At 40.1% G+C, this 27,483-nt stretch overlaps 1 protein-coding gene across 15 annotated transcripts in view; it reads right to left on the bottom strand.

The window, feature by feature from the left end:
* PCNX2 (pecanex 2) overlaps nt 1-27,483 on the bottom strand; it is a 309,218-nt gene that overhangs the window by 250,876 nt on the left and 30,859 nt on the right. For 10 of the 15 annotated variants that reach the window (XR_012414710.1, XM_015440348.4, XM_005539760.4 and 7 more), the window contains exons 2-8: nt 25,300-25,505; nt 24,420-24,540; nt 23,661-23,697; nt 20,395-21,711; nt 14,693-14,840; nt 14,402-14,547; nt 12,770-12,863 (exon numbers count right to left, since the gene is read on the bottom strand). Coding sequence is in view for 12 of the 15 variants with exons in the window: in XM_015440348.4 (XP_015295834.3) it covers nt 12,770-12,863; nt 14,402-14,547; nt 14,693-14,840; nt 20,395-21,711; nt 23,661-23,697; nt 24,420-24,540; nt 25,300-25,505 (2,069 nt within the window). In the remaining 3 variants the exon portion in view is untranslated. Of the gene's footprint in view, nt 1-12,769; nt 12,864-14,401; nt 14,548-14,692; nt 14,841-20,394; nt 21,712-23,660; nt 23,698-24,419; nt 24,541-25,299; nt 25,507-27,483 lie in introns of those variants that run through there. The other 5 variants (XM_073995423.1, XM_073995457.1, XM_005539761.5 and 2 more) reach the window with 4 other exon arrangements.

Raw genomic sequence — 27,483 nt, 5'->3', positions numbered from 1 at the left:
TCCCTAGCCCTAGGGAAAAATCCTGGTCTCTAAGCCATTCACTCTGGCCAGAGCTTGGCTTTGGAATGAGAAAGAAACACAATTCTAAGAGGTCAATGAAGGGCAAAGAAGAGTTGGCTGGGAATAAGAGAGCTCTTGGACAAAATTTTCTATAGTTCTTAAGTAGTAACAAAAGTAAAAGACAGTCTTTCTCCAGGCCTTTGCATGATTCATGAATAATAAATACTGCCATCGTGAAGGAAAAACTTGAGGACTGGAGAGCTGAGTGATGGAAGGGAACTAGTTTTTTGATGACAGCATTAAACCTCTGAATTCACCAACCTTGAACAGACCGTATCTTTGGGCTTCTTGTGTTCTGACATAATACATCTCATCGTGCAGCCCATTTTGTTACATAAGGTTACTTGTAGCCCAAATCACACCGTCTAATACAGGCTCCTTAAGAATGCAGATGCTACAGTAACATAATTCCCTTCTGATTTATAATCTACACCTTTCATGATAAAGTTTCTGCAATCTTTTCGATCTTTCTTTTTCCTAACTCCTTCCTATCATACTCATAAGCATACCAATAGTTATTCTGTGTGAATGGTGTTCAAAATACTGTCATACAGCTGGGTGCAGTGGCTCATTCCTGTAATCCCAACACTTTGAGAGGCTGAGGCGGGAGGATTGCTTGAGCCCAGGAGTTCAAGACCAGCCCTGGCAACATGGTGAGACCTAATCTCTACAAAAATAGAAAAAAATTAGCTGGGCGTGGTTGCACATGCCTATAGTCCCAGCTACTTGGGAGGCTGAGGTGGGACACCACTTGAGCCTGGGAGGTCTAGGCTGCAGTGAGTCATGATCACGCCACTGCACTCCAGCCTGTGTGAACAGAGTAAGATCTTATCTCAAAAAAAAAAAAAAAAAAAAAGCAACTTTCATATACACATGTAAATAAACAAAAACTTCAATACATTCAATAAAGTCTTCCTATAAAGAACCACTTAGGAAACATAACATGATAAGGTTAGGGTTTAGGAAATGAACCGGGTAGAGTAAGTACGTGGAGTTTGAAAACTTAAAAAATCCTATGCTTCCATTATTTAATGCTTGCTCCTAAAACAGTGCTTTTCCTTCTTGTCTATGTTAGTGGCATAATCTCCGTCACTAACAGAGAAAAAGATTAGTTAGATTTACAAAAACAATGTTAATTCAAACTCTTCTGCGTTGTACAGAAGCCGCTGAGTAACGTAACTCTGTCATTTCACATCGAAATACAATAGAACTGAAATTTCATTGTTGACACAAATTCAGAGATATCTTAAATGGAGCACATGCCAGAACTTCACTAAAACCAAAAGATTAAGCTAACTACATTGTAGGTAAGGTAGGTAATGATCGTAAATAGGCAAGAGTGGGAAAAGAAATGTATGCTTCTGTGAAAAATGTAGAAGGTGTACAGCACCCTCTATTGCTAACTGAAATAAACTAAGAATTGACTACGACATCATGTGTAACGAACGGCTGTTTTAGAGTAGTCTTCCTCCTACTAAGGCGTCCTGCTAGGATACATGATACAAAAGGAAGTGTCAATCAATAGACATCAGCTTAATTTTTTCATATTTCTTAGTACATTTCTGATTGTAAAATAATAATAATAAACATCATTTTCCTATGTAAGCCATTTAAATATCCTTTAAAAAATCTATGGGTTGATTTTCTATTTAAAATCTTTTGGGTCAGTTCTAGAATTAAACAGAACTAGGTTAAAGTATTTCTCTACTACTTACTATCTGTGACTATAAGCATGTTGTCTTCCTACCTCGAATCCTCCCTATAAAATCAGGAAGATATTTTCCTCATAGGGATCATTGTGAAAACTAAACCAGACTATGTACATAAAGCAGTGAATATTGCCTTTCATATATTAGGCACTTCATAACCATCCCTGACCCTTTTTACTCTTTTCTGTTGATATAGGACTTGACTTTGCTTATTCTTATATTAAATAGTAACATAACTCCTATGCTTTTACACAAATACTATATTAATTTCAGGTGTCTCTGTTAGCAGGCATGGGGGAAGAGTATTTTGCTCTCAACTCACACCTAATTCTCCTTATTTTATAAAGACAGTCTCAAACAGCATATTAACTTCCCTCTTAATTAACCTCTTTTATAAGGTTTGAGTATTCTAGACAAGGCATGAGCATATTAAGAAAGATTCTCTTCTGAGCTTCATGACTGGTATATGTCTGCATCAGAAACCTGTACTGTCATCTGTATTGTCATGTGTATGTGGGCTCCCCATTTGGCCAGGAGGAAATGGTTACATGCTTACAGTAAGCATTGCTCAAATGGAGATGTTTCCCTATGTGATATAATTCTCTGATGTCCTGATAGTGTAGTTATAATCCATGTGCACCAGCCTGCCCACCCAAGCACCAAAGAGATGACGATGCCCACAAAAATCACTGACATGGACAGGTGGACAGGAGTGCAATCTCTGAATAATTCCAAAGTCTATGTTCTTTGCTTGTGTCTCTTCTCCGAGTATTTGCTGGTTATTCTCTCGCATCTTTTGAAGTTATAGACTGTAAGCATCATAATCATCTAGAAACACAATGTCTAAGTAACTTAAAGCCAAAGATTTTCCCACATTAATACATATAAAGTGAAAGCGTTAAGTTTCAAGAGGCATTTTCTCTTCCTCCAAAACAATAATGGCAATGGAAATATCCCAAGCCTATAGTAACTATTCTGTGAACTGCAATACACGATACTTAGCACATCTGGTCTCAATTATCCCATTCTCTGGTGAATCTTTGGTAAACTAGTTTGGTTCAGGGCTATAGCAGAGATAAGTTTATTTAAGTTAGATTGAGCTCCAAGCAATAGCAGAAATAGTGACTAATGGTGGAAACTTTTAAAAGTGCTGCCACTAGAAAGTAATAAAGATGGGCCTGGGGCTAGAATCTAGCCTGGGCCAGAAGAGTGCACTCCTATATGGAAACAGTTGGGTCTCAAATTGACCATGACGATATTCCACCACACTGAACTCCCCAGATTTTCACCATCTGAGTTTCTACAAGTAACAGACAGTCAAAATACATGTGCTTCTTCTACACCGTCTCACTGATGTTGGAAAAACATTTCCTGAAATTCTTCACCTTCCCCAGAGTTTAAAGACGACAGCCCACCGCTCTCAGGGAGGGGACCTCCCTTTTTCTGCCTCTTCCCTTGTTTTTCAGGCTTCCTCCGGGGACATGGGCACGAGGCCCACAGAGGGACACAGACATGAAAGTCGCAGCAACATATTCAGTATGTAGGATGTTTAACTAAAGCAGCACTGTTCTGCAAACCATAACCTGTTATTTTGAATTGTTTTACAGTCGGCAAAAAACTCTTCTCTTATGTTACAGCAAAATTTGTGTGAGTATCAGAGAAAAAGGCAGCGACACCGTGGAAGTGAGGCAAGGTCGGGAGCATGGGACCTGACTGCCATCATGTGGCGGCAGTGGCTGTGGCCACCCGAAGAGATCCACACTGAGTGGCAGGGCCAATTTTCAGGCTTTCAGAGAAGATGCCCCAGAGAACAAAATCTTTCTAGAATCAACCTCACAAACCTTTTGTCCTTATGACTCTATGCCTGGGTGAAAGTACAATCTCTTTCTAACATGTCTAAGAAAACAAGATAAGAATGACAGCGAAAGGAGCAAAGAGTAAAGAGTGAACGCCAAAAAGAGAGGACATGGAAATTTGGGAGGGCAGACACTATTCCAAGGCAGACCCAGGTGATCATCTACCTCTTGCCAATCTTTTTCACCTCCATGTGATCAAAGGCACCAAGAAACTGCAAAAGTTTTTCAAATTTGAGGCAGCAAATATCTATCTCTCTACTACCCAAATTAAGTGAGTGAGGCAGCTATATGCATACCTCAAATATTTGTAATAAAAGATGAAATTTCCAAACTATCATTGAATGGCACATGGTACTGGGTATATCTAATACTGAGAGAAGTTACAACGTTTTACTCTTCATTTTGAATATCTAGTTGACTTGTTTCGTTGCCCCACATTCCTGCTCAGCTACTCCAAACCAGAGTGTCACTATTATTTATTCTGACTAAAGTTAAAAACCCAGTCTAAACAGACACGATTACTTCTTGCTGCTTTCTGCCTGCTTATCTTCTCTGGGAACCAGGTAGATAATTAAACATTGTGGCTTTAGAGGACTTTCCTGAAAGTTAATCCCAATAAGTAAGAGGTCTTTTTGAGATAAGGGTCAGAGAAGCTGATAATGTCAACAAAAGAGTAAGAACTCTGAGGAGGTAGTAAAGATTAAGTATAGGGCTTCAGTCCACCTTTGGAGTATGGTACACAGCGGGATTAGAGATTTAGGGCAGCTTTCAAACATAAGCCTAATTTATAAACTGAAAATATCTACTTCAATCTTTGCTACAATAATTCAAAAACAAAAGCCATGAATAAGTGAATTCACATAAATATTTATATTACCATCCTACTCTATTTTTTAAATAAAAACAAGTTGAAGTTCCATCCTTGATAAAAAAAAATTCCCCAAAAAAGTCCTGCAAATGAATTTGCTACAGAATGACTCTTCCATTCAGAAGAGTACCATGCCTACTTTATGAGTTATAGATCCTCAAAATGAATGTAAATATCATGTCTTTCCAATCAGATTTCACTGGGGAGCAGATGATATGCATTTTGCATGCATTTCCATTAGATTGTTTATGACACTGGAAAAGCCAGATTCATACGGAAACATGGTTATAGATTGTTCATAGAAGAACGTTCTGCTATATTACTTGGATTAATTTAAACACAAAGAAATATAAATATTTGCTGAACAAAAAAGAGAAACCATCAAGCTTTAATTACAAGCTCTACTGAGTAGTAATAAAAATTCACTCTGCAACAAACCCTTTGCACTCAAAAACACATTTCAACTTTCTAAGCAGCTTCACCTCCAACTTCCTAGGCAGATTGCCTACTTCCACTTCGGTTTTCCAGGCAGATTAGCAATTCCAACTTTCCAGGCAAATTAGTTCATTTTGGCTCTGAACTATTGAATCAATCTTGTGTTCTGGGTAATAAAATACTCAAGTGGATTTATCCTCTGGCAGTTTTTCCTACTAGCAATTCTAAAGGCTGCAATTCAAGTTGTAGTTTCCTCATTCCAGTTTCTGGGGAAAGCAGAACTGTGCTAGCTAATGTTACCAAAGGTACCTGCTCTATGGGCAGCTATCGTACAAGCAGAAAATGCTGCTGTGTTTCTGGAGCAGTCCACAAGAACTGCACTGGTTCCCACAGCGACAGTGAGGCCACGGAGAGAAGTCTGTTTCCTCTCCCGGTTTCCTTCAGGAATCCCCAAAGAGACATCAAGTTACATTACTAACAATTCCCTATTCATACTTGGGAGTCAGGGATATAAAACTGTCCCATGGTAACAAGGCTGAACAATAGCTAAGAGGAATGGCTTTTTTGCCAATAATAAGAATCAGTCATTTAATGGCCCAGTTGGAGACAATCCCAGCCACTGAAGTCACCTCATAGGGAAAAACCTGCTTTTCCAATATATCTTCCATGGCTGAATGACTTACAGCCCCAAGTAGGCATCCTTCCAAGTTCAAAATCAAAGTTTATGTTTACTGTAATAGAAGAACTTAAAATCAAATTGCATTAAAAGCCAAGAACATCATATTAAAGGACCTACTCTAAAACTATACATGCCAAGATGTTGGAACACAACAGGTTAATAAGGGGAATGCCTTCAAATCACATAAACCAACTCATAAAGGACTAGAGGAAAGGCTTCCACCTGGCCCAAAGTATTTTTGTTATATAAAATCGGGTGTTTTGTTATAAAAACTCAAGAAACAAAAGTCAACATCTTTTGGTATATCAAGTCACAGTGCACTTTACCTGAAGTCCTTCTGCCTCTATCCAAAGATAGTAACAACAGCCAACATTGACTGAGGGCCCTCTATGGCAGGCACTGTCCTAAACACTGCATGTGTACTATCACATTTATTTATTTATTTATTTATTTATTTTTTGAGACGTAGTCTTGCTCTGTTGCCCTTGCTGGAGTGCAGTGGTGTGATCTTGGCTCACTGCAACCTCTGCCTCCCAGGTTCAAGTGATTCTCCCGCCTCAGCCTCCCAAGTACCTGGGATTATAGGTGCATGCCACCACACCCAGCTAATTTTTGTATTTTTATTAGAGACACGGTTTCACTATGTTGATTCGGCTGGTCTTCAACTCCTGACCTTGTGATCCGCCTGCCATGGCCTCCCAAAGTGCTGGGATTACAGGCGTGAGCCACCATGCCCGGCCCACATTTAATTTTTAAAGCAAACCAGTGAATTATTACAGAGGTATTATCTGCATTTTTTTTTGTTAGAAAATGGATACTTAAGATGGTTAAGCAAGTTGCACAATGTCAAACAAAAAGTAAATATCAGTGCTGGAATTTGAACCCAGATAAGTCCGAGACAAAATTTGTGTTCATATAGCTAGATACTAAACCTCTGATTTCAAGGAAGTAAAATTCTCAATGTCAGATTTTCCTCTGTTTTTAGCTTTCATACAGACAGAGAAAATTGTTTCCTTATGAACTAATAAAACACAGGGCTGGACTGGGCATGGTGGCTCACGCCTATAATCCCAGAACTTTGGGAGGGTGAGGAGGGCAAATCACTTTGAGTCCAGGAGTTCGAGACCAGCCTCGCCAACATGACAAAACCCCATCTCTAGTAAAAATTAGCCAGGTGTGGTGGTGTGTGCCTATAATCCCAGCTACTTGAGAGGCTAAGGCAGGAGAATTGCTTGAACCCAGGAGGCAGAAGTTGCAGTGAGCCAAGATCACGTCAGTGCACTCCAGCCTAGGCCACAGAGCAAGACCCTGTCCCAAAAAAATAAAAAATAAAAATAATAAAAACTCAGGGCTGGAAAATTTGAGTCTCTACCTCTGATTTCTATGTAGATTGGTTTAAAACGGGTCATTTTACAGGTTTCATTTTACTGTACTTCCCCACTTATAAAAGGAGGAGATCACATTCTGTGTTCAAATGCGTTGATCTGGCAAACTGCTAGTGCTTTGGCTCTCCCTCTAACCGTCCCATCAAAGATGAGGGATTTATTTGTTGAGGTCGTTTTGATAATCCCACATTCATCAGGGTTGTTTTGCTCTGCACATAGATTCCCATCACTCCTGCTGCATAGAGAACAAACCACACTCCTCCACCAGTTTCAGGTGCCCCAGGGCCCTACTCGGCCCCTCCTGTTTAGCTTCTCCTGCTGTCCTTCATCCCAGAACTCCAACTGGGCCATCTTTGTCACTTCCAATGATTCATTTGATTTAATCCCACATTTATTGAGCACCTACCTATAAAGGGCTAAGTGAAGGCTGGTTTTAGATGCATGCAATCTAGAAAAAGAGATGGGAACTCTCTACAAGTAAATGAGATACCAGGGAGAATGTGATCAGCATCCTCCTGGCAGCAACTTGAAGAGATGAATTTATTTTCACAGGGAGGACTGAGAAGGAAAAGAAGTATAACAGAGGCAGATTGTAACTTGAGCTTTCAAAGATGAGAGTTTCAAAAGGGAGCAATGAGTGGAGACCTTAGCAAGGTGGTTTGGAGGCGCCTGCAAAGTGGGAACCACCAAGGGCGTCTGGATGCCGCACATGTGCGCAAGAAGAGCTGAGGGCAAGCGCTTTCCCACTGGAGAGGCAGGGCAGAGGCTGACCACAGGTAGTGCACAGGCCACAGTCAACCACGCACAACCTGTGATCTGTAGTGGTATTAAAAAAAAAAAAAAATTAAAATCGGCTGGGCGCGGTGACTCACGCCTGTAATCCAGCACTTTGGGAGGCCGAGGCAGGCGGATCACGAGGTGAGGAGATTGAGACCATCCTGGCTAACATGGTGAATCCCTGTCTCTACTAAAAATACAAAAACATTAGCTGAGGCCAGGTGGCACGTGCCTGTAATCCCAGCTACTCAGGAGGCGGAGGCAGGAGAATCACTTGAACCCAGGAGGCGGAGGTTGCAGTAAGCCAAGATCGCGCCACTGCACTCCAGACTGGGTGACAGAGGGAGACTCCATCTCAAAAAAAAAAAAAAAAAAAAAAAATTAAAATCAACAACATGAAACAAAATACACTTTTAGATACAAATATGCATTTCTAGCTCCTTGTGGAAAAAACTGGAAAATCCTGTCACCTGGGGCTTATGAGCCATCATAAGTAGACTAACATAGCAGCAGCCCTTCAGATGGGATAAATGCCCTCCGATTTACTGCAGCCATCACCACTCCTCTCTACCATTCCACACTGGGCCCCCCTCACCTATTTATCACACCTGCCTGGGCGCTGAGGAACCCTGAGCCTGTGACGCCTCTGTGGGGGATGGGAGCAGGGAGGGAGACTCACCTGTCCATCAGCCGCTTACTATCTACATGAAGCTGAGCACTTCTGACAATCAGTCTTAGTTTCTTTATCTGTAAAATAGAGCTAGTATCACCAACCTCGGTTTGTTGTGCAGATAAAATTAGGTAATTTAACACTGAGCTTAGTGCATAAGTGTTTAACAAATGGTGGCTGTTACTACCAGAGCTACTGCAGGCAAGTGCCTCGTTCAGAGCCACGAACTGCCGTAATAGTACACATGGGAACAAGGGGTAAGGTACAAGCCACTCAGTCCTTCCATGTGGCAAAATCCTGACCTGCTGGCATTTCACTGGCTCTACTCTGGTTCCATTCTTTACCTCTACCATGAGAGACGGAGATACAGCAATGACATCCCCAGGTGCACATGAGCTCAGACGAGTGCACACACGTACTAGTATGTTAATTCAGAAATTCAAAGATCTAAATTGAGCCAGATGGCTGGTTCTTATTCTGCTTTCTGAGAATTTTTCTTTCAGATAGCCAACTCAAAGATTCCCAAATCATCATTACATCATGGGCTTCTGCAAAAGACAAAGCTTATAACAAATCCAAAGAAATTAGCCCCCCGTGAATGGGTAGCACAGCTTTCCATGTGTCAGAGTCTGGGGAGAAGTTTGAGACAATTGGAATATCCACCCTAAGCCTGTCAGACAGCAGTTTAAATCCAGAAGATCATCTGACTGACATAGGACTGACTCGTTTTTCTTGAGCACGAATTAAACAGATGGTAGCGCCTTAACTGCTTTTCCAGAACTACCTAGGGAACAGCTTCAATGCTGTAATTTTGCTAAGTGAAGTGACTGCAGTTTTGTGCTTATGCATCTGACAGGAAGCACTGTATATCTCCCGTGCCCAAATGGGCCGCTGAATGCCACACCACCACATAACAAAGTCCCCTCTATTATCTATCTTAAGGACTAACTATACATATAATAGCAAACCGTGTGTATTATTTTACTTTATCTTTGAAGCACAAGAAAGAGAAATTACACATGGCAATGTGTCCTTCTTTTCTAGAACTCTTCTTGTTTGTTGGTGTTTTTGCTACATTTTGTTTTGTTTTTTGTAGAGATGGAGTCTTGCCATGTTGCCCAGGCTGGTCTCAGACTCCTGGGCTCAAGTGATCTTCCCACCTCAGCCTTCAAAAGTGCTGAGATTGTCAGGCATGGTGGCTCACGCCTGTAATCCCAACACTTTGGGAGGCCAAGGCTGGCAGATCATGAGGTCAGGAGTTTTGAGACGAGCCTGGTCAACATGGTAAAACCCCGTCTCTACTAAAAATACAAAAATTAGCCAGACGTGGTGGCGGGCACCTGTAATCCCAGCTACTGGGGAGGATGAGGCAGGAGAATCACTTGAACCTGGAAGGCAGAAGTTGCAGTGAGCCGAGATTGCATCACTGTACTCCAGTCTGGGCGAAAGAGCAAAACTCCATCTCAAAAAAAAAAAAATATTGAGATTACAGGTGTGAACCACCATGCTCAGCCCTTTTCTAGAACTTTTAAGACCAACACCCTGTCAAATAATGCTGGAAAAAGAGCAGACAGTCAAAGACCCAAAACTTGCTATCTGAGACTGGTGGACCAAGGCCTTGCCCATTGGAGCATTCACACACGAGAAAAGCTAGGGGTGACTAGGGACATTCAATAAAGATTTTCTTCAAGGGGAAAGTCGCTTGCAAAAAACTTGAACGTTTTTCTCTTTACAGGAGCTCAGTAATTAATTCAGTTGCCATTTCACCAGAAACAGAGTCCTCAGGGGTCACTTGTTGATTTTGCTGCCTGGCTTTTGTCCACAGAACTCCAAATATCCCTCAGAGAGCCAGCCCCATCCAGTCTCAGGGGGAACCTCGAATCCAGTTCTGTGTGTGTAAGCCCAGACCAAGTGCTTGCTTGGTCTTAGTGATTGGGCTCAGGGAATATGGCTCAGTCAGAACCAATCAGACCTTCCGTGGGGTCTACGGGAAAGAAGCATACTGTTCTTGCTAGACTTAGATGAGAAAAGACACAAGATCTAGGGTAATGACAGCTGTCTTTTGACCGCTAGGGTGAGGTGCTCGAGAATGGTATCAAAACAGAGGAACAGGAGAGCGATGGAAATGGCAAAACTAGGCCCCAATGACTCAATCTGAACCTCTTTGTCTAGACAGATGTCTTTATCTAGACACTCCTGAAGACAGATGGACTCAAGACTGTTCAGTTACATCACCGCAAAATCCCCACTTTGAGTAAACCTGTCTGAGATGGGTTTCCCTCCTGTGTAACAGAAAGGGGTCTGACTGTTCTATGGACTTGAAAAGGCACATAGGAAAGGGCCAGGTATTCTGAGACTCTCCACTAAGCCACACACCTCACAAGAAAGTTCAGCATCAACACTGCTCAGTTGCCTCTCAGTCCAATACTCTCGCAGCACCCCAACACAACCTCACCAAAAGCCATTTCACCAAGGCTGAATGCACTGTGGCAAACCTATGTCCAGGCAGCTCTGGAAACGGAAGGCAGGTTAAATATAAAAGAGCTGTAATCTGGAAAGGAAATGCAGAGGAAATGAAAGAAAGTAGAGGCTGGAGGAAGTTTAATAAAGACAGATAAATTTAAGGGGAGAAAGCAAGTTAGCACGTCGTGCTAGAGGAGGCAGAGCCTAAGGAACTGAGGCTTAATGAAAACACTATAGGTCCTCTCTCTCATTTTAATTTGGATACTGTAAATTTTCAGTTTTTTAAGGCTCTGGATATATGGCCTTATTCTAACTATCATTACTGACAAATGCAGTCCAAGTATTTAACCTAGAGGAAAAATGACATGTTTATCCTGGGGGGGGGGAAATTAAAACCAAAAATCTTGTAACTTTACTTTGGGATAAAACAAGAATTTGTTCTAAATTCAGCTTAGAAAAACTTCAACTTTTAGCTGGGAATTGCAGAATAATATGGCAGTTTTCAAAGCTGTGTTCTCATGCAATTACATATTTTGTCTGAGAAAGCTGCCATCTTAGATGACTAAATTCATCAAACCATCATAACGTCTAGAATGTCCTGGAGGTTAGAGTAAAGATGTGGACAGCAAACCTCCCTCTCCTCTTGGGTGTCCATTTGCATGGGGACTCTGCATGCTTGTTGGATGGAGAAGAAGAAATTTGTGCCATCTGGATTGCTGCATGGTACCTGAGGGAAAAGGAGAAAGAGTGGACGGCAAGTGGGGGATGAACAATATTTCTGTTTCCCCACACGAGTGACTTTGGGCACATGCAGGCTGCTTTAGTGCAAAGCTCAGAAGGGACTGCGTGGCGAGAGAGAGCCGTCACCTACAGTTCCCATCAGACCTACCTGAATGGCAGGCACTAGCATTCCTAAGCAGGTAAGAAACAGTAGTGGCATTAAAGAGAGAATGCCCTAAGAAGCTGGCACACAACAGCATTCCACCTGGAGGCCAGAATGCAAGGACAAAGACAGCCTTTATTCTAAGCACACAGAAGCCTCCCCCTGAATTTCCCATATACCCTTGGGAAGACTTTAAACTTGGAAAGACACACGGGGTCACAGGCTCTGAAATTAAGGTTTAGATGTGAAGCGCAAGACTTTCCAGTTACACCGCGAAAATCTCCCATAAGCCCTCAAATATACGTATAATTCTAAAGAAGGATACATGAACAATTTACTTCCACACTTAGAGCAACCAACTGAGACATGGCCATATGGATTATCCACAAAGAATCTTGAAGCCCAGGATGAAGGATGAATTCTGTCTGCCACTGACAAGATATACAGCTTGCCCAATACACTATTAATCATCATATGTCCCAGATATGCAAACTAACTTAATATCAACTTCACCTAATTTAATATCAACACAATTAAGAAAGTTATTCAAAGCATTCTGAAGTACAATAGAAAAGATGTGTATCTATCTGTAAAACAGTTTGCCTTCATTACTGTAAATGAGAATAAATGAGAACTAACCACATTTCTAGTCCGCTCCTTGGGACAAATTTAATAATGTATTTGAGATGTGCATCACCATCTTTCTTGAAGGGAACATTATTACATTTATACAGGGTTCCTGTCTATTTATATTACCTACATGTTATCTTCGTTTTTGGAAGCAGCAACGATTAAAATGGTTTCATTTATTTTTCATTATTTCAGAATGTCAGATTTTCTTTTTCTTTCACGCAAAACTACATGCTTTAACAACTACAAAGGGATTAACACATTTCTTCTAAACCAGAATCCTCACTTTATCTTCATCGCTGTGTCTCCCAGCAATGCAACAGCTCTCAAGCCTGGAAACAAAGCTCCACTCACCGAGCCTGAGACAGACAGTCACAGTTTGATGGTAGAGGCTGTAAAGGACCTTCTTTCTGATTTCCGGATTTTAAATAACAGGATCTAATTTCCCCTGTAAAATCAGAAAATTTCAGCAAAGAATATGACATAATTATTCATATGGAATTGTTTCAACTTATACAATTTTCAAGTTAAAAGGAAACTTATTTTGGTCTGTTGTAATAACTGTTGACAATCTGGATCCATTCTTTGTATTTCTCCACAGAATGTATATCATGAGAAGTTGAAGGATGTCTGAAAGAAACGTGACTAAGAAAATTTTCTTTGACCTGCTTCCCTGCTAATATACTTAGACAAGTTTTGACTTGGTTACTTATGATTTAATTGCTTTTGATAGACTTATTTCTGTCATCTCTTAATTCACTTTACATACATTCTCTTCATGTGTCAGCATGATCTGTGCTAGCATATAACTGGATTTTTTTGTATATGAATACCTCGGTGTCATGTGCAAAAAGCAGCTTATTAAGAGTACAGTTTTGACTGGTGGACCACATGAGACCATCTCTGCCTCCAAATGTGCAGACGAGCCAGTGCCACAGCACACTGACTGATGTGTCAGCCTGTTAATGAGGAAAAGCAAGAGGTGGAATTAATCTGCAGAGTTCAATTAGCTCCACTAAAGCAGTTCAGGATACTGAGGTATGAAAATCCGTTCCCTTTCTAATGATGTAAACGGTTTCTGCCCAGAAGAGCTCCTACTAGTGCCTTCTTCAGTTGACACAGGAAGCGTAATTAACCTTGTCTGTTGTGAGCAGCTGGAAGGTGGCCCTCAACTCAAAAGGTGTTTTCCACCAAGAGAAACTGTAACAACCGCAGCCCCTGTGGAGGCTTTCATGTAAGTGCTAATGTTGTTCTTTATGATGTAAAAGTCCCTTATATTTCTGCACATGCCAAAGCATTTAAAACTATAAACTACCGAACTCCAGATAAAGTAACCATATAATGTATTCTCCAAACCAGCATCCTTTTGAGAGTAAAATAACAAGCACTACTGGAGCTATATGATACATAAGCCAAGACCCATCCCAGAAAAACTAGGACCTATATCCCTTATCCTTTGAACTTTGAACTTGCCACTTTATAATTCTCTATGTATACTATTTTAAATCCTTTTTATAACAAGGCGATGGAAAAATATATCAAGGTCAGGTGTGCAACACAGGTCCAACAAATATTTACTGACTACTGGGCATTGCCCTCTTGAAGTTGATAACTGTGAGGGGGAAATGCCATTAATCAAATTATTATACAAGCTGTAATATTATCAAAGAAGGAAAGAGACGGGGTGTTAAGAGAACAACAAAAACTGACGAACCTGATTAAGTCTGGGGAGTTCAGGAAAGGTGTCCCTGAAAAACTTACCTTAGGACCAAGATCTGAAGGATCAATGGCACACACGGGCACAGCATGTGTAAAGACCCTGAGATGGGAGGCAGCACACTCCGTTCAAAGAACAGTGTGTGGGCAACTACGGCGTTAAGTCTTCCAGTTCTCAAGTCTAGTGCTCAGGCTAAGATATCACGATGAGTCTGAGAAAGCTGACAGTTTTCCCTGCTTGTTCATTAGTAAAGAGCTCCAAAGACTCACCATGTTCATCAATGAAGACATGCATAGCATCCACAGATATCTCTTCCTGTACAGACGTTTCAGGCCCACTGATGACTTGCAAGACAGAACTATCTTGTTGGGAAGTTACCCTGTAGATTATCTGTCTTTGTCTATTGCCCTGGAAACTTAACACATATAAAAGTTTCAAAAAAAAAAAAATGATTAGAAGTTCTTCCTTATCCTTGATAAAGCATTAAAAGCAGAAGCCAGTAAATGAGGCTGTCTCATGGTTTATGACTAAGCGAAACTAAATAAGTAACTTATCCTTACAAGGCCGTAGTCTTGGCAGGCTGAGTGCACACGGGGCTGGTGCTAGTATGGTCTTGACTTTGTAAGTCTGGTTTTCCTTGCTTAGGACTGTGTCCACTGGGCTTTTCATTTTCGAGGATTTCCTCCTTTTTTTCCTGGGAAGTGTTATCTGAAAAACATTGCTTTACCTGTTAATATAATATAAAATAATTCAATGTGAAAGCTCTGGGAAATAAGTTACCAAAACTGAAACAAGAATAGAAAGAAAATCCAAGCAGCTCCTCTGCATGCAAAAGACTTTTAAATAATTTTTCATTTTCCTAATTATGGAAGTACCTACATATATTTGAAAAACAGAAGCATGTATAAGTCTGAGATGTGTTATTTAGGCGTCTACAAACACCTACTATTTTATATACAGGTTGAGGGACTCCCTTGAAATAAATCGGTGACCACACATGTGCCCAGCTGGAAATCACCCATTTAGGTTACACAGGTCTGAAAGGTTCATGTCTCATAAATGAATAACCTCAGATTCTAAAAAATTACAAAAACAAATCTGGCTATTTCAGAGCAAGGTCCCCTTTACCATTTATAAATCTTAACAGTCTTTCTTCTCACTCATCTCTAAAACTGAATTTTCAAGCTAAAGCTAGAATTGGACCCTTCATAAAGCAAATACTTGTAAGTATAGCTGGGGGTGGGGGTTGTTTTTGTTTGTTTGTTTGAGACAGGGTTGGCCCTGTTGCCAAGGCTGGAGGCGGGAGTGCAACGGTGGAATCACAGCACACTGCAGCTTCAACCTCTTGGGTGCAAGTGACTCTCCTACCTCTGCCTCCCAAGTAGCTGGGATGACAGGCACATGCTACTACATCCAGCTAATTTTTAAAACTTTATGTAAGTATAGGGGCACGCTATGTTGTTCAGGCTGGACTTGAACTCCTGGCCTCAAGTGATCCTCCCACCTCAGCCTCCTGAAGCACTGGGATTACAGGCATGAGCCACCACACTCGGCCAAGTATAGCTGGTATAGCTGATTTTGAACAACATGCTTATGGTACTGTGTAGGACACAGTGAGCTACAACACCTATTCCTTGCCCTGAGAACATTTTAAGGTGAATGAGAATTCCAAGATCAATAGGTACAGAATGTTTTTATTTTTTTGCATTTTTTGAAGACTCTTTAAACAATGAACCACTAAGGGTCTCAGGTTATACCATTATGCAAAATGGACTGCATATGACCCTGAGGATCAGCCCTTCCTTCTCTGCGGACACATTCCAACTGTCACTTTTAAGATCAAAAGGACCATTGTACTCCCATGACTTACTCTGAGTAAATGATTGGCTCTTAAGCTCAACAGTCTGTGCCTGAGAGAACAGAATTGAGCCTGAACCTACAAGTTCTTTCAAGACACACCATTAGAAAAGTCTATCAAGACCTGCCTAAGCCCTCAGAAAGCAAAACTGTGTTAGTGTCTGTGGGATATAAATCACATCCTTGCGTCTAGAACAATGTTATTCATCCTGAAACTTCAAGTAATTAGAGGAGCAATGCTGGCTTCTCTGTGAGTCCTGAAGATAAACATTTTCAGCACATCTGTGAAACTACCATAAGAATTTCCTTGGTATGAAAATGTTTGCATTTCATTTGACAGCCTGTCAAGATAGAAGTTTTCACAGTTTTCAAGAAACACATTTATAAGAAAGTGCTATCATAACAAATAGCTTTAGCCAGTAATCATGCCTCATAAAAAATCGCAGAAAGGCACATTGACACAGCTCTCCTGTTTCACACTAAGAGTCTTTGAATTCGTTTGTTCACATCTCTTCATCATATCTTAGACTCCTTTTCTCTTAAATGGGTACATTACGTAAATCAACATATGGGTGATTTTTTCCCTTTTTTCCTTAAAAAATACATTTATATAAATGTTTCTCTTTATAAAAATACTACGCATTCATTGTATGTAATTTAAAACTACACAAAAGAAAAAACTTTGAATCACTCCTAATCCTGCCATCATATTACCACTGGAGCCAATTTGATATATATCATACTAATCTCTTTTTCCTAGATATATGCACTTTTTTTTTTTTTTTTACAAAAATGAAGTCATAATACAGGTATGGTTTTATACTTATCATATTTATCTTAAACTACTATAAATATTTAACGTTATTGGATATTCATCTACATCATCTAAAAGTAGTAGTTATATATTATACTGATAATGGTATAAATAGACCCTAACTATAAATTTACATTGTTTCCATTTTCCATATTATAGACAATTTTTCAATGATCATTTCTATATACATTCATGATTCTTTTCTTAGAAATTCTTAGAAGTTAGGAGACTGAATATACGAATGGACAATGGCCAGAAATTATTCATAACATAGAACTCTGACCAATAATCTGCAGCACCCAGCTGAGAAAATCAACCCATTATCCAGGGTAAGCAGCCCAGGAAGACAACATCCTATGCACAGGTCAGGCTCGCAGGAAGTCAGACCACTGTTTCTGGCAAACAATCCAGGAAGCCAAACAATAACCCCCATAATAATTAGCCCGAAATGGCTAGGACTTGATTCACAGCTGACAGCTTCCCTAATGTGTGTCCCTGCTTCCAACTTAGGACCACCCAAAGAAAACCAAATATAGTCCCCTAATGAAGCACATAGGATGCCTCACTCCTAGTCTAGCCACCTCCAGCTTCATAATGCCCAGAACCTCCAGTCAGGGCACATCTGAAGCCTTCTCTTTTTTCCACTATAAAGCTTTGTCATTCTAGTTGCCTTTAAGTCTCAGGTGAACCCAAGTGATGACGGCTGACTCCCTCACCATAAGTAAGCTCTGAATAAACAGACTTTGCTTGTTCTCATATGGGCAGTCCTCATTTATTTCCACAAAGTAAAATAAAGTTGTGTCAAACAAAAAAGCAAACAAACATGCTTTAAAGGTTTTTCAGAAGTGTGTGGTTTTCCATAGCCTTGAATTCTAGGATATTGCTGAGACCTGAGAATAATCCTCTGAAGAGAACCTGGGCTAGAAATAAGAGTACATTAGAGAGAACTAGAAAATCCTGTATCTTTTTCTAGTGAGGTCCAAGTTCAAGCACTGTCCTACTGATGAGCAGGAAAACGATTAGAGAACATTTCCTAAGCTGCTAATATCATTAAACACCGTCAGGTTGTTTTATAAACAAACTCAAAAACTGGGTTTTCAGATTACAATAACAAATACTTCAGTGAAAGAAGAATAAGAGGATATTACCAATCTCAAAGACACATGACACCACTGAAAAACTATCTAAATTGCCACCTTTGATGTTGATGGCCTTCTAAGAGCTAAAAGATTCATTGTAGTCTCTCCTTTCTTCCTTCAATTAAAATCCTCTGTCCTTTCCTAAAAGAAGCATATAATTCATTCCAACCCCTCCCTTCCTGCTGTACCTTCAAGTTCTTGGTACCTAAGCCTATCTCTTCCCATAGAATACCTCATATCTCCCTGCACACAACCTCGATGTCCAATTTAACCCTTCTGACTGAATGTGGCTGGCTGAAAAAATGAAGAGCAAAAACTCAAGCAGGCAAACCAAGTAAACTTTACATATGGCCTGAGGGAAAACAAAAATAAAAGACTAAAATTGATCAAATAGCAAAACTTTTCACATATTTTCCTAATTGAATCCTCACAATAAATCTGTAACATATTATGATTCCTGCTTTGTAGAAGAAACTCCAACACAGATGCATCTGATCAATTGTCCAAGCTCAACCAGCCGATATTACTGAACCAAATCTGGCCTTGTGCTGTCTGGTTCCAAAGTCAGTGCTCTATCCACTGGACACATTGCTTCTGGGAAGGCCTTCATGTGCTCTGGGTTAGCACTGTCTAATACAGCAGCCAATAGCCACACGGCTACTTAAATGAATTAAAATGTAATAAAATTTAAAATGTCACTTCTCATCTGCACAGCTCCCTTTTAAAGTATTAAACAGCTGCATGTGGCCATTGGCTACCATATTGGACTGCAGATATGGAATATTTCTATCACTGCAGAAAATTTTATTGGACAGTGCTAGCCTAGAGGTATGAATCTCTATATTGGATAGATGATAAACACCCACATCTTTTATTAGAAACATTTTTGTCTCAAGTTACTCCTGCTTTATATACCGCCCTGTCTGTTAAAAAGTTTAAGTAATCAGAGAAAATTTCTCAGAGCCAACAGTATGGAGCCAGAGGAGCCTCTGGCTGTCCAGAGAGCAGAGGAAAAATCCCAGCACTAAGAAACGTTACCACCTACAGCACAGAAAATGAGCTACCATATGCAAACACAACTTTCAGTAAGCATTCCTACCATACAGATGCTATCTCAACACAGATCTAGGTAGAAATGATATGCTCAGAAATCACGGCATTAACAGAATTTAAAGCTGAAAGACCTTATAAAAGCTCTAGTCCAGTAACATCATTTTAGCCATGAGGAAAGTGAGGCCCAGAGACACTAAGTAACCTGAAAATAAACGTACCTTATCTTCATATAGGAAATATCATTTAATTTTTATGCAAGGACTCTGGAACAAGACTGCCTGGAATCGCTGGGCGCGGTGGCTCATGCCTATAATCCCAGCACTTTGGGAGGCCGAGGCGGGCGGATCACGAGGTCAGGAGATCGAGACCATCCTGGCTAATACGGTGAAACCCCGTCTCTACTAAAAATACAAAAAATTAGCCGGGCGTGGTGGTGCGTGCCTGTAGTCCCAGCTACTCGGAGGCTGAGGCAGGAGAATGGCGTGAACCCAGGAGGAGGAGCTTCCAGTGAGCCGAGATGGTGCCACTGCACTCCAGCCTGGGCGACAAAGTGAGACTCCATCTCAAAAACAAAAAAACAAAAAAAAGACTGCCTGGAATCAAATCTCAGTTCTAGCACCTCCTGAACTTACTAGACACTTGGGAAGGCAAGTGAAAATTTCTGAGCCTCATTCGAAGAACAGGAAGGATAATGGTATATCCATAACATAAAGTTATATAAAGAGTGAGTTAATATGACAGTAATTGTATAATTTATCATCTAAACTGGGGACTCTTTTGAGAGAGAAAGTCAGTGCTCTTAATAATTATGTTGGCAAAACCGTGTGTAAATGAGGACCCTTCCAGGCAAACCACAAGGTACAGTCACCCTCGTTAACATATGCAAAGTGCTTAGAACACTGCCTGGCATAAATTAAGAGCTGCAGAAGAGTTTGTTATTATTATGAGTACAACATGGGATAATTGGTGAATTCTGTATTTTATAATAAAACTCAGCAGGAAAAGTAGATTCACTTCATAGAAATTTGTCTTACAATCAACTTTCCCAGAAGGCATCTATTTCATAAAGGAAGAAACATCTATTGCGAGTACTTGCCACAGTAGTAAAATATAATTGCTTATTTCCCTGGGAGTAAATAGTCTTGCCTTGTAGAATAGGGAAGCAAAAAAATCATGATAATGCCTTAAGTGTCCTGGTAGAGTAGGACAATATATGTACACATGTTCATCACAGAGCTTAGTCTCGGTAATTCAGCAAATACTGATGACAAAGCCAAGCAACAAACGATTGCCCAAGAGTTGTCCCACTATTTGCAAAATCAAATCACAGAAGGCAAATGGCAAAGAGGCATATTGCCTTCTATGTCATCATCAGAACGGAACTGATGTGGAATCGCACCTTGGAGAAGCCCACTTTCTTCATTCTGCTCTGCTGAGCCATTCAATTGATTGGATGCGGCCATCTTGGAAGTATTAATGGATTCTAACAGGGAGACAAATTCCAGGAAGTTGGACTCATTTGGTATTTGTCCTTCCTTAGCCTCTAGATCAGATTTGGAAGTTGGCATTGTTTTCTCTGTATCATTAACAATTTCTGCGGAACTTTTACTCAAGAAGACATCTGTCCCACTGTCCACACTGAGCACCCGGGCATGCCTCTTTTCATGGCTGGACTTACAAGACAATGGGTCAAGGTTAGTCAGGCCTTCCTTCCCCACCTTAGACTCAGAGACTGTATCAGGTGTAAGCCGGGACGCTGATTCCCAGGGTTCCCGTGAGGAAGAACTGTGATCCTTGGTGGCACTTCCCCCCTCCCCAGATCCATAGCCAGAACACTGATTGGTGGATACCCTTGCCTTCAGTCTCTCTGGAGTCCTTTCACTTCCATTGCCTTCAGAACAGGGAACACCTCCTCCCCCACCCTCAGGCAGGTCCAGGGTGATCACGGGAATTGAGATCTGCTCGGCATTGGGAGAACTGGCCGCCCCTGGGTTAGTTGGCTCAGCGTCAGACTTTACACCGGTCTTCTCTATGCCAACCACCTTCAGGTGGAGGGAGCTTTCCAAATCTGTCATGGAGTTTGGGGTACTGCTCATCGTGATAACAATTTTTATGGGTTCATGTAGACTCAGTGGGTCTCCGGGTTGAGAAGTATCGATGAGAGTAATAGCCACCTCACTATCTGAGGAGTCCACTTCCTGGTTCAAGGGCAGGTCCACCTGGCAGGAGGTATCCACCTGACAGGATGTGTCTGCTGGCTCCTCCACAGGCTTGGCCACGATGGTGTCACACTGAGGGCAGCTGCTGCTCAGGCTGTCTTGGGGTGACTTGCTTTGTACCCGTTCCCTTACGGAACCCTGGGGACAACTGACAGGTTCTGGAATCAGGACTGAATTCTCACTCCCCCATGGCTGGAAAGAAATGTCTGTTTCTAGTAAGTCATACTGAGACAAAGACAGGTGGGGCAACTTCTTCAAGGGTCCCTTATCCACTAAGCCACCCTCGGATCTGTGGCGCAAAGGAGGCTGCCCCTTGCCTCCTCTTTCCTTTCCTTTACCATTGATGAGAGTTTCTGTGGCAATTGGTTTTACGGGTATTGCTGACTTGGGCATGGTTTCCAGCATGTGTGCTTGACAAGCAGGTAAACTTTCCATTTTGATACCAGGTGAGGTAGATGACACTGGTGCTATGGGATGGTCTTCTGATAGAATGACACCTGAAATGAACGACACATGGCAACTTTATTAGCATTGGAAATGAATGAGTGATGCCCAAGAGCCAGACCTAATGAATGATAACAAAACTAAAACAGCACCAGCAACTAATGGAATTGGATACTTTTTTTTTTTTTACTTTAAGTTCTGGGATACATGTGCAGAACAGGTATAGATGTGCCATGGTTGTTTGCTGCACCTATCAACCCATCATCTAGGTTTTCAGCCCTGCATGCATTAGGTATTTCTCCTAATGCTCTCCCTCCCCTTGGCCCCCAACCTCCGACAGGCCCTGGTGTGTGATGTTCCCCTCCCTGTGTCCATGCGTTCTCATTGTTCAACTCCCATTTATGAGTGAGAATATGCAGTGTTTGGTTTTCTGTTCCTGTGTTAGTGTGCTGAGGATGATGGTTTCCAACTTCATCCATGCCCTGCAAAGAACATGAACTCATTCTTTTTTATGGCTGCAGGGATACTTATTTTTTAAAATAACATTCCCACTGTGAAATTATTCTTGAAATATAACAATAAAAATAAAACAAATGAAAAGCAATACAGTATAACAACTATATATATAGTGTTTACATTGTATTAGGTATTGTAAGTAATTTAGAGATGATTTAAAGTATACAAGAGGATGTGTGTAGGTTACATGCAAATACTATGCTATTTTATATAAGAGACGTGAGCAACATCCACAGATTTTGGTATCCACGGGGGTCCTGGAACCAAATCCCTTAAAATACTGTAGAACACCACCAACTAAGATGGTGTCTTTTATAAGATTTGACTAAGGAAAAAACAAAATTCTTTGCTTTACTATAGTGTTGCTAAGAAACACTGGATTTACTCGCCAGGTATGGGTTTAAATGCTACCTGTACATTTTACACACTATGACTCAGAATGAAATAATGTACGTAAAACTTCTACTGCAATTCCTAGTACAAGTAAAAAATGGGAAATTATTGTTTTAATAGGAATGGTGAAATTAAAAGGCCAGACCAGATATTCAAAGTACATAAGATGATGAGCTATAGCACACCTAATCTAGAAGAATATGTTTAATATGAAGGAAAAGGTATGTGCTTGTATATATGTGTATAAAACAGACATTAAGTAACCGTTATGAAGCTGTATGTGCAACCAAAATATTAGAACTCTAACTAATGTGAATTTATTTTAGTAGTAATAACACAGAAAAAAATCTGGACAATCCTTTACATATTGTTATAATGGGATACAGCTGAATGATGAAAAAAGAAACTTCATTTTAGGGGTTTAGGGCTATGGTGCTAATTTCAGCTGTTTTCTAGAACAAATTAAATTTTACACCATTTTCAAAACTGAAATAGTGCATAAAATTTGTCTTTGTAGTAGTAGAAAAGAAAATAGAATTGCAGAGAAACAAAGGAATTAATTCAGGCCTCCAAAAGATCTTTTCTAAGCCTTCTGAAGGTAGTCAAAAGATTAAAAAAAAAAAAAAATCTTAGTAAAAACGTAAAACAAAAATTGTTTAAGTTAAAGGAAAGATCCCCCAAAACAAAATTTGTAACTTGAGAGAAAGGTAGATATGCAGAATGCTATACAATTTATCCTGTCATTTTTTGATGTATGTACTATAATACAAATTTTTATATGGATGATAATTTATCATCCATAAAAAAACTTACATGTCTGCTCTTTATAAGTCATATAAAATGAGGCATAGACTGGAGAAATGACAACGAATTATGATCAACAAAATATCACAATTTGAATTAAGACTTGATACACAAATACTGATGAGAAAAAATTAAAATTAAGAGTTAAAGAAACAAAGTCAAAATATAACTATGCAGTCTTAGGTATAGTTCTTATTTTCAGTTAATCCACTGACATTCTGTTTTATAAAAATATTTTTCACTTCACTGAGGATAATGCAGGGATAAAATATGAATGATGACACTTTACCTTTGAGATCTTCTACGGTTTCCTGTGCTGACAACTCCTAACAAATGAAAGAAACAAAAATCAATGGATGACTCAGCTGATCGTCCATTTCCAGACAGTCAGCAATAACTGACCAGTAGTCACTGGTTTTCTAAATGGCATGTAGGGAAGAGACAATACAGTGTTCACTCTCCTTAAGCTTCTATAAAATGGGGACCAGAACGGATACAAATGTATGTAAGTGTGGACATTCAACCAAGACAACTGTACTGTGACAAAGGGAGATTTGCTACTAAGAAAGTAAACAGAGAAGGAATAAGCCACTGCTGACACTATAGCGAATGGAGCTCAATAAAGTAAATCTAGAAAAAAGGTAATTTATTGACTTCCCAGAAAGACAAGTGTGATTTAAAATGGAAAGCAGAGGCGATATCCGTTTCAGGTGGAAGGCATTGCAGATATGATGACTTCAATGAATGACAACAGAAAGAAGCAAAGGCCTGCAAATTGGTTCTCTGCCCAGTGTGGCTGACCCAGCAGTGGGGGTGGATGGCAGAGGAGGCCAGAGAGTGTGCTTTGAACACATGACTGGGCATTTATCATATGGTCCCAAGGGCACCCTTCAGGCCATTTCCAGACCCTGGGATGTGATATTCACTGTACACGGGCCAGTGATTACAGCATGCAAGCTACAATCACTGCTGCTGAACACTCCCATTCTAGGTGAGATCAACACCGAAACCACATGAAGAGGGTGAAACAGGAAACAAGACCACTAACCAATGGCCCAGAAGAGTGATGAGAGGTTATGCTTTGCCCTCTGGAGCTGCAGCGGAGGGGAGGCGTGGAGAGGTTTCGACTGGCCTCTTCCTTTTTGCCATTGTGAATCTGCCTATTATTGCTAACCCAACATGAGAAACACAAGAGCAGTGAGTGATATTATCAAACAGAAGCATGACTCTTTTAGTACTAGTCTAAAAACTTATTTTTCCTACAGTCCATTTTGTTATATTCCTTATATATAAATCTTCGTTTGTTGTTTTTAAGAGACAGGGTTTCGCTCTCTCTGGGTAAGCTAGAACTCAGTGGCACGATCATGGCTCACTGCAGCCTCAACTTCCTGGACTCAAGTGATCCTCCCACATCAGCCTCCCAAAATGCAAGTTTACAGGCATGAGCCACCATGTGCAGCAGATAAACCTTATAGTAAACATTACTTTTAAATTAGAGGACATGCTGTCTTAAGGAGCTGTAAGAAATAATACAAGAATAGTGAAAAGAATGCTAACTCAAAAATTACTCTTAATATTTCAGCTCTATGTAATGTATCACTTTTATATCAATAAACACAAATGCTATTCTTTAAAATACTCTGGCATGTTCTAAGCATTTAAATAACAACATAAAAACAGTGAAGTGAAATTTTTTGCAGTGCTAAGCCTAACACAAATGAATTCTAGATCATGTGAGAAGGTCATATTGATAGCCAGTTAAACCATCCCGATTATGAATATCAATGTTATGCTTAAGTATATGCTGAAATATAAAAAAAATGCACATATTTCTATCTGCCTGTACTAGTGATTTCAAAAACAACTGATAAAAAACTTAAGAGCAAAACATTTAAATTTTGAAGTGTCACATTAATTGGAAATATTACCTTGGATTTTTGGGATTAGTTATGTGTTCACCTTTGGCCTCCTTGTCTTTATTTGGCTTTTCTTCCTTTCTGGAGGGCTTTTGCTGAATTACTTCTCCTTTGTCAAACATGAGGTGTAGGCGATAACTGACTAGTTTGATTATTGTGAAGAATATAGTCACTGCACTGCAGTAGAAAAATACAATGATCACATTTGGAGGAAAAGCCTGAAGAAGGGAAAAGAGAGAGAAAAATCATTTGCTTTTAAGATTTTCTTTCTGTTTTAAATCTGGAAGCATTTTTAGACTATATACTGAATATAAATTAGGCAAGACTTCAGATTTGACTAATTTTGTAAGTTTTCCTGGTTAAAATACTTGAGGAGAAAGACCGGCTTTTTATTTTTTGAAGTCTTTTTTGTTTCTCAGGTTCTGTAGTAGTTGCACTGATAATCAACATTTGATTTGCAGGCAGGAACCCACCAGAACAAAAGACATATTCAAGGAAACCTCTCCTTTTTTTTTTTTTTTTTTTTTTTTTGAGACGGAGTCTCACTCTATCACCCACGTTTGAGAGCAATGGCGTGATCTTGGCTCACTGCAACCTCCGCCTCCCAGGCTCAGACAATTATCCTGCCTCAGCCTCCTGAGTAGCTGGGATTACAGGCATTCGTCACCAAGCCTGGCTAATTTTTGTATTTTTAATAGAGACGGGATTTCATCATGTTGGCCAGGCTGGTCTCAAACTCCTGACCTCAGGTGATCTGCACACCTCGACCTCCCAAAGTGCTGAGATTACAGGTGTGAGCCACCGTACCCAGCCTCCATGTTTGATAAGCTCTTATCTAAGGCCTAATCCAATGCATCTTCCTATGCAGCTCATCTTAAAGGCCAGAGATGCATTTGTTTTCATCAACAAAACACAAAAAGCCTTGTGGAGAACAGAAGGAAAAAGAAGGGAGAAAGGTTAGGGTAACCACTCCGCCATTCCTCTCCTTAACCTCCCATTGTGATAACACCCGCAGGCCATGGATTTCCCTAGGGTTGTAATGCACACAGGGGACCACAAAAGGGTACTGCTTCCAAAAGGAAGAGGAATATTTCCAGCAGAGACAAACGATCTGAACATGGCGACTATAGTGAGGTTCAGCTCAATTCTATGCAATCCCCTCAAGAAACAAAACAAAAAGAATCACTGGGACCCATGGAGTTGTCCTACTCTGTAGCATCTCCCATATACCTTCCTAATTCTCTCCAGGACCATGGACTATCACACGTTCTCTAGGCCTTCCTAAACTACATTCCAATTCTTTGGGATGGAAAGAGATCCCCAAGTGTCCCAAGGTGATATCCAGGACAGCCTTAATGACTCACGAGACCATTTTATCAATGGACTGTCCTAAAGAATATCGGAAATCCAGTGATCTGTGTAGCCGGTGCTGCAACCTAAACATAGCTAGGCTTGCAGACAGTAGGGCACAGTCTCCATCTGCGCCTAAGCAGACCCTGTACAGTTTGCCGTGGTCCCATGCAAGAGTCTATCTTCTAGGTTGGACTGTCCCTAAAATGCAATAGCCAAACAAAGAGCACAAAAAAGAAAGAGGAAGATGATCAACAAGTAAAAGATAAAGTCAGAGATTTTCACCATCACTTACTCACTCTTATTACATCATGGGGGGAAAAGTCCACAGATAAATATAAGGCAATAAATAAGTGACAGAATAACTATATAAGACACTATGAGATAGATAATACCTGCTGTCCACTACCTGGCAGCAGATAAGGTTTATATTTACAAAAGGTGTATCTGTAAATATAAACCTTATATTTACATACTAAATACTACTAATAAATTAAAATACTACTAATTTAAATACTGCTCAAATACTACAATACTACTAATAGTATTTAGTAGTATTTAGTAATCTTGTTTATATTTACATACTAAACACTACTAATAAATTAAAATACTACTAATTTAAATACTACTCAAATACTACAATACTACTAATAGTATTTAGTAGTATTTAGTAATCTTGTTTATATTTACATACTAAATACTACTAATAAATTAAAATACTACTAATTTAAATACTACTCAAATACTACAATACTACTAATAGTATTTAGTAGTATTTAGTAATCTTGTTTATATTTACATACTAAATACTACTAATACTACTAATTGCACACTAAATACTACTAA

This window comes from Macaca fascicularis, chromosome 1 (genome assembly GCF_037993035.2).
Source record: "Macaca fascicularis isolate 582-1 chromosome 1, T2T-MFA8v1.1".
NCBI classification, from domain to species: domain Eukaryota; kingdom Metazoa; phylum Chordata; class Mammalia; order Primates; family Cercopithecidae; genus Macaca; species Macaca fascicularis.
The sequence above is the reverse complement of the archived record's forward strand: the minus strand, read 5'-3'. Positions and strand labels throughout refer to the sequence as shown.